The sequence below is a fragment of the Tenrec ecaudatus genome, chromosome 2 (genome assembly GCF_050624435.1).
Source record: "Tenrec ecaudatus isolate mTenEca1 chromosome 2, mTenEca1.hap1, whole genome shotgun sequence".
Classification (NCBI taxonomy): Eukaryota; Metazoa; Chordata; class Mammalia; order Afrosoricida; family Tenrecidae; genus Tenrec; species Tenrec ecaudatus.
The window spans coordinates 215,983,877-215,999,337 of NC_134531.1; the positions used below are offsets into that span (position 1 = coordinate 215,983,877).

General features: G+C 45.8%; 1 protein-coding gene across 4 annotated transcripts in view; it reads left to right on the plus strand.

Moving 5' to 3' along the window:
- Nucleotides 1–15,461, plus strand: part of ERG (ETS transcription factor ERG) — a 346,902-nt gene that overhangs the window by 102,274 nt on the left and 229,167 nt on the right. For all 4 annotated transcript variants that reach the window (XM_075542291.1, XM_075542292.1, XM_075542289.1 and 1 more), the window contains exon 3: nucleotides 2,155–2,242. In XM_075542291.1, coding sequence (XP_075398406.1) covers nucleotides 2,204–2,242 — 39 coding nt within the window. In that variant the 5' untranslated portion in view covers nucleotides 2,155–2,203. The remainder of the gene's footprint in view (nucleotides 1–2,154; nucleotides 2,243–15,461) is intronic.

Below are 15,461 nucleotides of genomic sequence, written 5' to 3' on the forward strand. Positions count from 1 at the left end.
GAAGGGAGACGTCGGACAGTGTGAGATATGACAAAATAATAATTTATAAATTATCAACGGTTCAGGAGGGAGTGGGAAGGGAGGGGAAAAATGAGGAGCTGATGCCAGGGCCTTACATGGAAAACAAATGTTTTGAGAATGATGAGGATAACAAAGGTACAGATGTGCTTTACACAATTGATGTATGTATGGATTGTGATAAGAATTGTATGCGTCCCCGATAAAATGATTTAGAAACAGAAAGAAAGAGAAGGGATCATTGTCCTGAGAGTCTCAGCAGTTTTTCGGTGCCGTTGAGTTTGGCCTTACTCCCCGCCGGGTCCTCCACCATCCTCACTAGCGCCCTGTGTTTGAGTCCATTGTCGCCGCCCTCTGTCGGTCCGTTTCTTTGGTGGGTTTCCTCTTGTCTGCTGACACGGCTCCAAGCATGATGTCCTTCTCTAAGGACTGGTCCTTCCTGATAACCTGTCCAAGGCATGTGAGACAAAGTCTCACTGCCCTTGCTTTTAAGGAGCTTCTGGGTGTATTTCTTCCAAGACAGATGTGTTCATCTAGGATCAATTAGAAAGATATAGTTAGTGCCAAGCTCCCTGGGTGGCACGGGCAGTTTTCACTTCACTACCATCTTTAAAAAGGCGGTGACGCAATGGTTAAGCATTTGGCCGCTAACCAAAAAGTCGGCAATTGGAACCTCCCAGTGGTTCTGGAGAGAAAAGAGTTTGTGCCCACAAGAATTTCAGCCCAGGAACCCCTAGGGGGCAGTTCTCTGTTCTATAGAATTGTTAGGAGTCAGAATGAACTTGATGGCTTATAAGAACTACAGGTAACTTTAAAGGTTGGTGGTTCAAACCCACCCAGCAGTGCAGTGGAAGCAAGGCCTGGAAATCTGCTCGCACTCACAATTATAAACCCAAGAAAGCCCTGGGAGCTCAATTCTATTCTCATGGGGTCACTATGAGCCAAAAGGGACTCCATGGCCAAGGGCTATTTCTAGTGCCAGTAAATGACAGAGAACTAGAGGCTGAGTGGGTTTGCTTTCCCACAAGGTAGTTCCTAGAGCTTGGGGCCCTGTCAGTCAGCCCTCACCCCGACAATGGGAGGGGCCCCTATAAAAGCTCAGCTTTTGCCAGAATATGGCCAAGCCGGGAGAGGATCCCAGGTAGACAGGTGCTGGGAGTGAGGATGGGGTCAGGGGTGGGTGGGAGAGAAATCCCCAGTTCCTTTCCTCTTGTTTGCTGCAACTCTGTCATCTGCTTGGTTTGATCACCACGTTGACCAGCAGGGCAGGGGCTTTGAACATAGAGAGGACAGATAGAGATGAACCCGACCGTATTTCATCATTAGAATAAAGGAACAGATTGGTTACAGGGTTTATTTTTAGAAAATTCCAGGAGTATGAGCACCTTTAAATCAAATTCATTAAAAAATATTGAAGAAATGAAAGATCTTTGGGCCTTGGAGCCCAGTAGACTACCTAGATCTGAGCCCTGGCTCTCTTGCTTACTAACCAGGGGCCTCCTGGAGTCCCCATAGCGTCACACGGACAAGGGACATAGTGGTGACATTGCTTCCCACATCATGTTGCTGGCAGGTGCTGTCGTTTCCACTCTGACTCCTGGTCACCGTATATAAAACTGAACAAAATGCGCAGTGCCGTTCTCATGCTCCCGCCATTCTTGCGGCCACCGTGGCACTACATCGCAGTAAGGGCCTTCTCTTTTCCACTCTACCATGCAGCATCCTCTCAACGAGAGTACACCACTGCAGTATGACAGACTGACAGCCACTTGGTGGGAAGGTATGTTAATGGCACAGACTTTGCTGGGAACATCAAAATCCAGACTTCTCTCTATAGACGAAACACTCAGTTCTTCCAGTAAGCTTTGCCCATCAATGCGTCTTATGACCAAGGCAAGGACTGGACTGCTTCCTCTTGACTGTCCTACTGGGATGCCATTGGGATTAGACAAAATGGGCTTCTTACTGCTCCAGACCCTTCATCGCCCACACGTATCTGAAGGATGCTTCTGGGGAAGCCCGTTTATGGTAGAGAAGTGCATCTTTTACCATCATCAAGCTGCTTTCAGTGCTCCTGGGAAATAAAGCACAAACCGTGGTTGCTTATGATGGTCTGTGTCGTCCTCTGTCTTTCAGCTGCCTCAGGTTCTGAACAGCTGCTAGGTAAGCTGGCCTCCTGAGGGACATGCTTCAGATTGTCCCGGACCCTGCAACGCCTATCAAGGTAAGTTCCATGTTGCCTGAGAAGCCGGCGGGTGGGGGTGGGAGGGGGCTTCCTTCCTGGCAGGAGTTCCATGGATGTGTACATGTCAACTCATCCAGGAGTCCACACACAGCAGGGTCTTGGAGTCAGGCAGACCACGTTGACTTGGATCTTGGCCTTGAGGTTTGTGAACCAGCTTCTGGACAAACCAGTGACATCTGGACACATCCAGCCAGCTCTATTTTTCTGTATAGCCCATGAGCTCAGAATGGTTTTCCTGTTTTTAAAAAAGTTTGCCAACCCTCAAAGTAATAAAACCACATCCACATTCTTCTAACTTGTCTTAATTCCATCTCCTTTACTCACCTGGGGTTACCTAGAAAGAGACTTGAGGCTAAATGCTAAGATTCTCAGTGTTCCAACTTTGTTTTATCTGTGCATGCCAGCACTTCAACAACTTGTCACCTCACACCTGCCCCGACTACTCACTCCTATGCACTTAACAGCCGCTCTTGAGGTGAGAGAATCAGGAAGTAAGACTTGTGCCAAGAAAAGGCTGTGAAAGGAATCTGACCCGTTTACTTCAGCACTAGACATCCATTCAGCGGCGAGCCACCGAGAGGAAATGAAACGATGGTTTCCATATATTCGATGCAAATAAAAGCTATCGAAAAAAATGGGGCTTGAACTACATTATCCATCTACAGACTGTCCTCACCTGCACTGTTGAGGTCAAAGTCATTGCTTTGTATAGCCAGTAATTCACTTTCCCCAAGTCATTTCATTTCCCAAGTGTCCTGACATGTTTTACTCACTGATACTCAGTGTCTGAAACGTGTTTAGGAAATGGGATGTGGTTTATACCTGAAAAGAAAATTTATGGTATTGGAAATGCCTCTGTGTTTTGATTAGCATATGAAATACTCCTCAAGATCCAGGTCTCTCTCTTACACACACACACACACACACACACACACACACACACACACACACACACACACACACTTTGAAAGCCCTACCTCGGGGAGAGACTGCGTACAGCTCCCTCTCAGGTGGCGGTGGCGGTGTGCCATCGCATGCAGTGCAACTCCTGGCGCCCATGTGACAGAGTAGGATGGTGTGGAGGGGCTTCTAGGCTGTCATTTTTATGATGCAGTTCCCAGATCATTTCTCCTGTGGAGTCACTGGGTGAGTTCAAACCACTGACCTTTTGGTTTGCTGCTGAGTGCTTAATCATTAAGGCTCATGCTCATACGTCTTTGATTTCTTTGAAAACAGTACCAGAAGTACCAGGAGTTTAAATGTATTTCTGACCTGCATGGGTGCCCCTGTGATTTCATAAGCAGAGGTGACTCTGGGGGTAGTGAGAACTTTGAAATTCACCCAGGGACATAGAAGAACAGATCCATGTGGGGGCTGTGGTTTGCTTTCTGTGTGATATTTTACTGGGGGATCGCGGTTGTGACTACAGAAGTGCAAGTGGGAAGCCCCTTGTGGGTGTGACGAGGATCTTTCAGAACCTTGTGGAATGTATTTGCTGAGTGTGCCTGTCTGCACCGAGAAGCTGGGGAGAGACTGCCTTCTTTGAGTCCCTGCTGACCCCCAAGAAGCATGCTGAGGGTAAGAGCTTCTGGAGAGGAGGGGATACAGCAAATGCCTTCAGTAGATCAGACAGTGAAGACTTGGCTCAGTTGACATTTCTGTATAACGCCAAGAGGAGAAGATGAAGGCAGCAAGAGCCTATTACAGATTTTTATAGTTTTAGTTGGTTACATGAACAAAATCAGAACACCAGAGACATTGCCACAGAGTGGATTCCAACCTAGAGCAACTCTGTAAGATGTACTAGAACTATCCCATAGGTTATCCAAGGCCGAGACCTTTACAGCAGCAGCTTACCACATTGTGCTCGTGCAGTGCAGTGGGAGGGTTTGAACCACTGGCCTTGCGGTTCGCATGTGCCATGGGGACTCTTTCATTAAGCAAGCAGTCATATGCAAATGTCAGAATCCAGAGCTTTGAAAATGGCTTTAGTGGAAATGCTCTCTACTTGATACCAAGGGTGGACTATTCTTTCAGCCCTGATTTCTCTCTCTCTTTTTTTTTTTTTAACAATTTATTAGGGGCTCATACAACTCTTATCACAGCTGATTTCTCTTTTCAGCATCCTATTGGCTGACATAAGTATAAGGGAAAGCTTATCTTGAGAAGTAACTGTGAAAGTTTGAAATTAACTTTCAGCTCAGATTGCTTCTGTGTCTTTGGAGGGTGAACTGGCCATTTGGAATCACAGCTGCTAAGCCACAGTAGAAAAAAAATGAGGGGACATCAAAAAGGTTTATGAAAATTGAATTAATTGATGTATGGATTGTTATAAAAACTGGAAGAGCCCCCAATAAATTATTTAGTTAAAAAATGGAATTGAAAGTCTAAGAGGTGTTGTCATTGGGAGTCAACCTCTTGAAGTTGTGTTACGTATTTTTCTGTAAATGAAACCCAAGATTGATGAACCTATAGGGACAAGTAGAATAAAGTTGTTTTGTTTTTTTGGGGGGTGGGGGGGCAATGCATATAGGGGTGGCTGTGGGGTAAAAGGGAGATTATAGAAAAAGTACATTTGGAAACTGTGGAAGCAACTGTACAATTCTGCTTGATGTGATTGAATTATGGACTGATATGAAAAATGTATGAACTCTCAGTTAGTAGTAAATTAGAAAGCAAACATAGAGCCAGGAATGGGTTTTGGGCTTGCACTAAATCCTAGTTCAACTTAAGAACAATTTGTCCTTGCATCATGGCCCTCCTTGATACTTGCCCTTAGGAAGGGAACACAGAAAATACGGGTGCTACAGCAAAATGTAGAAAAGAAGTTAGGTGGTGCCCGGCTATCAAATAAAATAGTGTCTGGGGTCTTAAAGCCTTGTCTCCAAACAGGCAGCCATTTAAGTGAGATGTCAGCTAAGTCCACATGGAAGAAGCACACAATCACCAGTCACCAAAGGAATGCTAATAATAAAATCCGAATTCGAAGAAGGGATTAGTATCAGAGCATAAATTGTGAGAATCTGTTTTGCAGAAGGCTCTGGTGAACAGTGGGAGCCCAAGATTCATTTGTGGGAACTGCATAGGAAATTAGCCTCTGGTGAACTCCGTCTAGCCATGATTGAGGGTTTGGAGGAACGTGGTTACTAAGCAGAAAGCATTGGAGAGATGAGTGTAGAAGATCAAAGGTATGAATGTGACTTGAACAGTTAACACTTCGTCTGGGGATTCCTCTTCTGATGCATGTTGAACCTGATGTGGTTTTCAGCACTTTTCTGTATGTTTGTTTGTTCATATTAGGATGTATCTCAGAGGTGTTATGTCATCAGAGGTCACCATCATGAAGTTGTCTATGTTTTTTTGTGTTTCAGTGTATGACACCCAGGACTGAAGAACACATAGAGTTAGCAAGTAGATTAAGGGTTTCAGGCAGGGCCATAAGGTGGTGGTGGTGGGGGGTGGGGTGGGGTGTGTGTCAAATGGAGCCAATGTCAAGGAATCTAGGAAGAAAAAGAATGTTTGGAAATTGATTGTGGTAGCAATTATACATTTCTGATTGATGTGACTGAACTCTGGAATGATATATGTATTAACTTCCAATTAATAATAATGATAATAATAAAAGTCAATAGAATTTTTCCATGAAATTTTTGAATTCCCCTCAGATAGTAAGGACATTTGTTTTCTTTGTTAAACTGTAAAATTCCATCTGCTGGAATTTGATAATTAATTCTGTATATGAAATTAGTGTTCATGACAAAAAAAAATCAGGGAATTACATTTTTTTCTATGGTTCCTTAAAGGGTTTAATTTGAATTGTTTTCTCCCCCCAAAAAACAAAACAAAACAGAATACATCACTGCCTGCAAGTTGATTCTGACTATGTTAGGTTGGGTTGTCTAGAGCAGGGGTGTCAAGCTCAATTAAAATGAGCAACTTTGATTTTGTGATTTTACTCGTCTTCAGCAGTTAAAGAGTTAATGAGGGAATTGTGTGTATGGTATTGCCTCGATCTCCCCTAAGTGGTATTTCCTTCATAACAATTTTTTTTTCTATTTTCATTTTATTTCAGAGTACCGTGGGTCACAAAAAATTACCTCTGTGACCTGCGGGCCGCCGGTTTGACACCCCTGGTCTAGAGAAACAAAATCCGTGACACTCATATATGCATAAGAAAGAACTTTTTATATCAAGGAGTAATTTTTTTTCTTGATTATTTTTTTCTTTTTTTACAATTTATTAGGGGCACATACAACTCATCACAATCCACACATATACATACATCAATTGTATAAAGCACATCCATACATTCTTTGCCCTAATCACTCTCAAAGCATTTGCTCTCCACTTAAGCCCTCTGCATCAGGTCCTCTTTTTTTTTCCCCTCCCTCCCCGCTCCCCCCTGCCTCATGAGCCCTTGATAATCCACAGATTGTTATTTTGTCATATCTTGCCCTATCCGGAGTCTCCCTCCCCCCCCCCCCTTTTCTGCTGTCCATCTCCCAGGGAGGAGGTCACATGTGGATCCTTGTAGTCAGTTCCCCCTTTCCAACCCACTCACCCTCCACTCTCCCAGCATCGCCCCTCACACCCCTGGTCTTGAAGGTATCGTCCACCCTGGACTCCCTGTGCCTCCAGCTCCCATATGCACCAGTGTACAACCTCTGCCCTATCTAGTCCTGCAAGGTAGAATTCGGATCATGGTAGTTGGGGGGAGGAAGCATCCAGGATCTGGGGGAAAGCTGTGTTCTTCATCGGTACTACATCGCATCCTGACTGACCCATCTCCTCTCCTAAACCCCTCTGTGAGGGGATCTCCAGTGGCCGACAAATGGGCTTTGGGTCTCCACTCTGCACTTCCCCCTTCATTCACTATGGTACACACACACACACACACACATACACACACACATATTTTTTTTTTTGCATGATGCCTTATACCTGGTCCCTTTGGCACCTCGTGATCGCACCAGCTGGTGTGCTTCTTCCATGTGGGCTTTATTGCTTCTGAGCTAGATGGCCGCTTGTTCACCTTCAAGCCTTTAAGACCCCAGACACTATCTCTTTTGATAGCCGGGCACCATCAGCTTTCTTCGCCACATATGCTTATGCACCCGTTTGTCTTCGGCGATCCTATCATGGAGGTGTGCAGCCAATGATATGATTTTTTGTTCTTTGATGCCTGATAACTGATCCCTTCGGGACCACGCGATCACACAGGCTGGTGTGTTCTTCCACGTGGGCTTTGTTGCTTCTGAGCTAGATGGCCGCTTGTTTATCTTCAAGCCTTTAAGACCCCAGTCACTATCTCTTTTGATAGCCGGGTACCATCAGCTTTCTTCACCACATTTACTTGTTCACCCACTTTGGCTTCAGCAGTTGTGTCGGGAGAGTGAGCATCATAGAGTGCAAATTTAATAAAAGAAAGTATTCATGCATTGAGGGAATTTTATATCAAGAAGGCCTCCGAGCCTAGTCCAACTCAAGTCCGTAAGTCTGATGCAAGACAGGCCTTCTTCACACTCACGTAGCTACAGGCCACGGTGGGGAAATGTGAGGTGAGGTGTAGGAAGATCACAGACAGGAGGGTGCAGAGTTGAGTGGATCCGTGGTTGGTGGAAGCATGGCAGGGCACCAACAGCTTTCAGGGTCAGGCAGCCCACCTGGGCCCCCTGTAGAGGCAAGCAGAGTCCCAGCATGCAGGAAGGCCAAGGGGCAGAGGGAGAGAGTCCTGGTGTCTCTCACTCAGAAAAAAACAGCAAAGCAACTTCTGACACCAAGGAGGTCATCATCAGGCTGCAACCCAATCAATATGTTGGATTCCTGCCCTTACCCTTACCAGCAGTGTCCAGTTGACACAATCTCCAAGCATCGCACCAACTCAACCCTAAAGGCACAGAGCAGAACTGTCCCTGTGAGTTTTCGAGGCTGCACATCTTTAGGGGAGTAGAATGCTTCATGCTTCTCCCATGGAGTGGCTGCTGGGTTTGAAGTGCTGTCCCTGGGGTTAGCAGCCCGATGCAGAATCCACTCTGCCACCAGAGCTCCTGCTTGGATTGCTTACTCAGTCAAATTGTATGTGCTGAGGATTTTTCTGGTTTTGTGCTGAGGAGAGCAGATTTTATTTATTCCTGGGAGAGGAAGTTCTTACAAATGGCACACGAGTGGTTCCACTTGATGTGTTAATGTAAATAGGGGCCTGCTTTGTCTTTGGCTCATTGCTCCTAAAACGTGTTTGTCATCTGTAGAGGACTTGATTTCTCAACAGGAGTGATTTAGTGTTGCAGGTGTGCAGGGAGAAACCCACAATGACGTCATGTGGCCTTCAAGTACTCTCTGTAGGCTGTTCTGCAAGAGAGACGGGTATGCTTGGTTTTGGAAAGATAGTCGTCCTGCACTAATGTACTATAGTGCTTTTCCCCAAGACCACTACCTTTCACACTCTTATATGTGCAAGGAGCCTGAAGTAAAAAGAAAGGTGGTGTGGTCATAACCACTGGGCATGGAATATTCTTCATTTAAATAACACACACGAAAAAATTGTGGCAGTTTCTTTAGTTTTGAGGGAATTTTGCCCTTTTTTCATGTGTTCTCTATTGGCAAAAATACTGATGGTTATTGAAGCACATTTTTAGTGATCTTTCTTGGTTGACCCTTCCAAGTGCTGACTTATAATAGAAAAAATAGCAATATGTCACGTAAGTAAGCCTTTAGTATGTTAGACCCAAGTTGCTAAACATCCCCTCTATAAGGCATAATATAACGAACAAAGATGTACTCACATTCTTCCTCTCATTGGGGGGAAAATGACCAATACATTTATTTGTTAAGTGTCTGCAGCTATCACTCTCATCAATTTGATTTCTGATAGGAATTTTTCCTATTACAGGAGGAGTCATTTCTGTGTCCCTGTGGTTGGTAGGGGTCAATGGATTGATCCAGACGCATAGCAACTGCATAGGGGTCGTGGTACTACTCCATAGGGTTTCCTAGCACAGCGTGGCCTGGGTCCTCGTAGGGTTTCCTAGTCTGTAATCTTCATAGGAACAGACCTGCAGGTCTTTCGTCCCATGAAGCCACTGGGTGGGTTTGAGCTGCCACCCTTTGGCTTGTAGCCTGGGCCTTAACTGTTGTGTCCATAGGCCTCGTTTTCAGCTTCCTCAGAGTCACATTAGGAACACAGTGGCTGCGCCAGTGGTCTTGAGCACGATGATTGCGAGGGTGGTGCAGGACCGGGCAGTGTTTCGTTCTGTTGTACGTAGGGTCACCATGAGTTGAAACCAACTCTATGGCATCTAACGAAAGTCAAATTTAATGACTTTTGTTGAAGAGGATTAACATAACAATAGACTCGGCCCCCAGTTGGTGTATTTCGTTCCCTTTGCTGGCCACAAGCTCTGTGTAGGAGAAGTGCAATCTGGAGCTGATGGAAAGAGGACGGACTGAGAGGGGGAGACTGGATTTTAGCTCTGCTCCGTGGTTCGCCGGCTGTGACAGAGAGAGGCTGCTAGGAACACTCTCTGAGCTGATGCTCTGGTTCACTGTGGATGTAAGTGCATAGGCTCCAGAGGGCAGGCAGCTGGATTCAAATCCTGCTCCATTGTTTCCCAGCTTGATTTTGTATAAAATCTTTCATCACTGTGTCCCCGTTTCCGTTATGAAATGGGAGTTCCTTCTAGGGTTGGTGTAAGGATGAAATGAACTGTGCATGTACAACACTTGCTGTCGTTGGGTGCTTTTGAGTCTGTTCCAACTCCAGCGACTCTGCACAACAGAAGGAAGTACTGCCCGGTCCTGCACCACCCTCCCCGCTGTTCTTATGTTGGAGCCCATTGTTACAGCCTTTACGGCAGTCCATGTCCTGGTCCTGGAGGGGCTCTCTCTCTCTCTCTCTCTCTCTCTCTCTCTCTCTCTCTCTCTCTCTCATCATTTTATTGGGGGCTCGTACAACTCATCACAATCCATCCATCCATTGTGTCAAGCACATTTGTACATTTGTTGCCATTATCATTCTTGAAACATTTGCTTTCTGCTTGTCCTTGGTATCAGCTCCTCCTTTCCCCCCTCCCTCCCCGCCCCCACTCATGAACCCTTGATAATTTAAAATTATAATTTTGTCATGTCTTGCCCTGTCAGACATCTCCCTTCTCTCATTCTTCTGTTGTCTGTCGCCCATGGAGGGGGTTATATGTAGATCCCTATAATTGGTGCCCTCTTCCCACCCTCCCGGTATTGCCACTCTCACCGCTGGTCCTGAAGGGATCATCCGTCCTGGATTCCCTGGGTTTCCATTTCCTATCTGTACCAGTGTACATGCTCTGGTATAGCTGGGTTTGTAAGGTAGAATTGGGATCATGATGATATCCATTTTCCAGGGACTGGCCTTTACTGATGACATGTCCAAAGTACATGAGACAAAATGTCTCGCCGTCCTTTATTCTAAGCAACATTCTGGCTGTACTTCTTCAATTTGTTTGTTGTTCTGGCAGTCCATGTGTGGTAGGCCTGGTTGACTAGAGAATCAAATCCAGCGACACCCATATATGTGTAAGTAAATTCATACGTGTAAGAAAGAGCTTTATATCAAGAAGTAATTATAAATCAAGAACACATCCCAGCTGAGCCCAGCGCAAGTCCATAAGTCCAATACGAGCCCATAAGCCCTTTTTCAGACCCAGACAGCCGCATGCAATGATGCAGAATGCAGGGAGATCATAAGCCTGTGCATGCAGTGTTGTGTGAATCTGAGGTTGGTGGAAACATGGCAAGGCTCCAGCAGCTCCTGGATGTGCAGCAAGAAGGAAATCAGGCAGAGAGGGCAGTGGAGCGTCCCTAGGCCTACTTTATGTGGAGGCTGTACCACCGGGAGGCACCCTCAAGTGTGAGCTGATCGACGAGTTGAACTCCCCCCACACCTTCTCTCAGGTTTCATGTTGGCACAAAAAGCCTAATTATCACAGCCTGGTACTTCCGGTGCTCTTCTGAAGTCGTCTTTATTCACCGTCCAGCTAATGCACTTAGACCCCACCAAGTGCAGAATTACTGGGAGCTACTGATAAGATCTGGTAAATGACAGTGCTTGCACCCGTCTCAGAGATCCCAATGCATGCATCTATAGCTATCAATATACACATGGGACAACATGAACATGTGTTACCAAACCTTGAACTGAGTAAAAGAACAAAATAAACAACAACCAAAAAAGTAGCATGAACTTTAAGCACAATCCCATGTACATACCTGAAACTGACTGTGTACACTTTCTAACAGTATATCATTTCCACGGATGCGTCATATCTCAAACATACAGAGAACACAGCAGAGTGGACGGTTGTATATGTAGGCCATATTAGCTAAGCTCGTGGCTTTGAATGTGTTTAGGGAATAAGGGGTCAGTAATAATGTACAAATAAAACAAGGGAGTAACAGCGAGGTTTGGGTGTGCCACAAAGGGTCATCTCCTCCATGTGAGCAGGAGCATAAACTGGTTCAGCTGCTTTGGGGTTAATGAAAAATGAACTAGAAACTTCTATCTGTATCCATACATCACAGTTGATATACCTACAATCTAGTTGAGAAAAGAAATGTCATAGGAGATGATCTACAATTCCATACATTATATATAATGTATAAAGATCAAAACCAATCAAAACAAAAATAATTTTTTTTTTCTGTCTTGGAGCCACTGAGCGAGTGATAGAGCCCATGCAGCGCAACTGATACCACACGACTGGTCCCCTGAAGACCTGGTGCACCCAGCCTTGAGGGCCGTGACGGGTAGACGCCAGCCTAAGCGGAGGCAGGCACACTAAGGCAGGGAGGGGGTCAGGATACAACAAGGGACTGGGCGAACAACATGGCGAGCCTGAGGTGAGGGGGACAAGCAGGCCTGCCTGGTGAAGTCTGAAGGCTGAGAGAGCATGGCCCTGGGGCGCAGGAGCCCACCACCGCCTGCCTGACGGCAGCGAGAGGGTCCCAGGTTCGAGTGGGTCGCTGCAGAGAGGGTAGGTCACTTTTTTTTTCTTTTAAGAAAAGCATTCATGTGTGATGGGAAGCAAAGCCAGAGCAGGAGAAATGCATCATTATGGGTTTCACTGCCGGCAAGTCGATTGCAATTCATACTCACCTTGTAGGCCAGGTGGAACCACTCCTGTGGGTTTCTGAGCATGTAGTTCTTCATGGGATTAGAAAGCCTAGTTAGTCATTCTCCCTTGGAGTGGCTGGGAGTTTCCAACTGCTGGTTTTCTGCTTAGCAGCCTAATTTGTAACCACTATACCACCAGGACTTTTTGTAATTCTGGGTAGGAGTTATCTTTTGGGGGCAGGAGACCTATTGGGGAACAGTGCAGAGGGCTTCTCAAAGCGTGGAACTATCTCTTTCCAGGCTGTATACAAGGCTGTTTGCTTCTAATTCTTTAAATTTTACAAATGTCTTGTTGTTGAGGTGCTATTGACTGCAGGCTGAGCCATCTTCACGATGCATTGTGGGTTGCGCATTTTTGGCTGACCCTCCACTTGACCGAGCCTGGTGCCCTTTTCTAGCAGTTGTTCTGCCTTGATGGCGTCTCTGAAGTAAGAAAGGTGAATTCTCTCCATTCTTACTGGGAAGGAACAATCTGACTGAACTTCCTCCAAGAGTCGTCATCGGCTCGTTCTCCGGGCAGCCCAGTCAGTATTCTTGGCCACAGCACCATTTGTGTGTGCCATACCTCCTTGGTCTTTTCTTTGTCATTGTCCAGTGTTCCCATGCATACGAGATGGTTGAAAAGACCCTGGCTTGAGTCAGACCTCTTTTTTTGTAAGCATTATATTCACGGTGTAAAATGCCTTGAAATTGGGCATTTCAAGGTGAAATCATATTTCGGAAGGTACTTTTTAATTGTAAACCACTTTGTAGTGTAGCTACTTGTTAACATTCGGGGTCACTTGATGCGGTGTTGGTGTAAGGGCTTAGGAAATAGGACCCAGCTCAGATCAGAGAACTTCTCCCACGAAACTCTCATAGGTCATATCTGGGCTAAGACTGAGAACAGGGTTTTCAGGGCAATTGGTACACAAACCCCAATTGCTATCACATTAATTCAGACTTGTAGTAATCCCACAGGGTGGAAGAGATCCTTAAGGATTCTTTATAGGAGCAGATAGGGTCTGCTGATGGACTTGAACCATCAGCCTTGTGGTTAGTAGCCCAACATTTAACTTCCTTCCCCCCATCTAATATTTACTGCTAAATTGAGTGAGTTCATCTGCCATGTCTTTGTGAGTGGTTCCATTGCCCTTTAGCAATGAGGAATGGTTTCATTAATTTGTTTGCTCATTCATTCATTCATTCATTCATTCATTCACTGTCAGCATACCTTTATCAAAACTTTCTATGTACAAGACAGAAAGTCCCTGCAGCTGCCATCCAGAACAGACATCACATTCTTGAACACCTGGGATGAGGGGCTGCAGGAGCTGCTACCTGGGATTTGAGACAGCATCTGATGTAGACTTCACTTTGTTTGCCTCAAGCCCGCACCACTTCACTTACCCATCGCCACTCATATCCCACACAGGAGCTCAGGAGCGTTGTGTTGCTCTGTAGACAGTCTGGCATCCCGCCAAGGTCTTCAGGGAGCTTGCATGTCGCTATTTCCTTCAGGTGAAGCATGCAGGTGATTATTTGAGCATGCACCACAAGACCAGTGGTGCATATCAGCACACAGAAACCACCACAACCATCAATACTTAGGGTTTGTCACCGACCTTGACACTTCATTGACCCCCCTCCGTCTTCCTGAGTCATGAAGGGTTGTTGGCAGCAGATCTGTTGGCTGCATCTAACACTCTAGACACTGTAGCTCCTCAAGATTTTGTGTGAAGCTCAGTTACAGACGGTTGACCACAGGATAAACAAGGTCTCTGTTCAGGCTTCTAGTTGCTTCCACATGTGGAGAAAGACTGAAAAATGGCTTCCTCAGGATTTGTTTCTAATTATGGCTGCCCCCTCTCCGTGTACCTTTTCTCTTTTATACTTTGGCTAATTTCTGTGTGTGTTTGCACTGAGACCTGATGGTCTCATTTTGAAGCACAGCTTCACCTTTCCCTAGCTGTGTCAGTGTCTTCAGCAGTAAGAATGGAGATGATCCGAGTGCACCTGCCTATGGAATTGCAATGATTCAGTGGTCGACAGCATCTGAAGCATTCAGAGCACCCAACCCAAGACACGCTTATTATCATTGTTTAATGTTGTTGTCAGGTCCTAGGAGTTGGTTCCAATTGCTGGGAACCCTGGCCTGCTCTAGCCTCACCACTGCTGCTGCAGTCATCGTATCAGTCCATTTCATTAAGAGTCGTCCTCATTAAGAGTGACCCCAATTAGAGCAGCCAGTCCACAGAGAGGACAACGTGGCCATCCTCACTACGAGACATTCTGACCCATAGCTGTACAGAGGACAACACCGGAGACACAGTGTGGGAATTGCGCCCGACCTGATCCTGCCATACTGAGGCAAAACACTAAGGGGGTGCAAGGGAACAGCAAGGGAATGGAATGACGAGGTCCCCAAGGAATGCTGAAGGTGGACTTTGGGGCCAGGGTATGGTGCCCCAAACAGACTGGACTAGAAAACACTCCTAATGGCCTACAAGCGATCCTTGAACTACCTACAAGCTTTTCTTTCTTGTTGTGTTTTGTTTTGTTCTTTGTCAGTGGGTAGTTGTTGTTTTGTTTTGTATTGTTGTTTGGTTTTGCTCTGTCTTGTTTTTGTGCATGTTATTATCTCCGCAGGTCTGTCTAAATAAGATAGGCTAGATGAACAATCTGGAGGAGAAAACAATGGGACCGACAGTTCTGGGGGGACATAGGAGAGAGGGAGGTGGGGGGAAAGGAAGTGGTGTTAACAAACCCAGGGACAAGGGAACAACAATTGATCCAAATTGGTGGTGAGGAGGGTGTGGGAGGCCTGGTAGGTCATGATCAAGGGTAATGTAACAAAGAGGGATTGCTGAAACCCTGGTGGGGACTGAGCATGATAGTGGGACAAGAGGAAAGTCAAGGGAAATAGAGGAAAGAGCTGGGAGGCAAAGGGCAGTTAGAGAGGTCTAGCTAAAGACATGTATATATGCAAATATATTTATTTATGAGGATGGGGAAATAGATAATACGTGCATATATTTATAGGCTTTGTATTAAGGTAGCAGAAGGACATTGGGC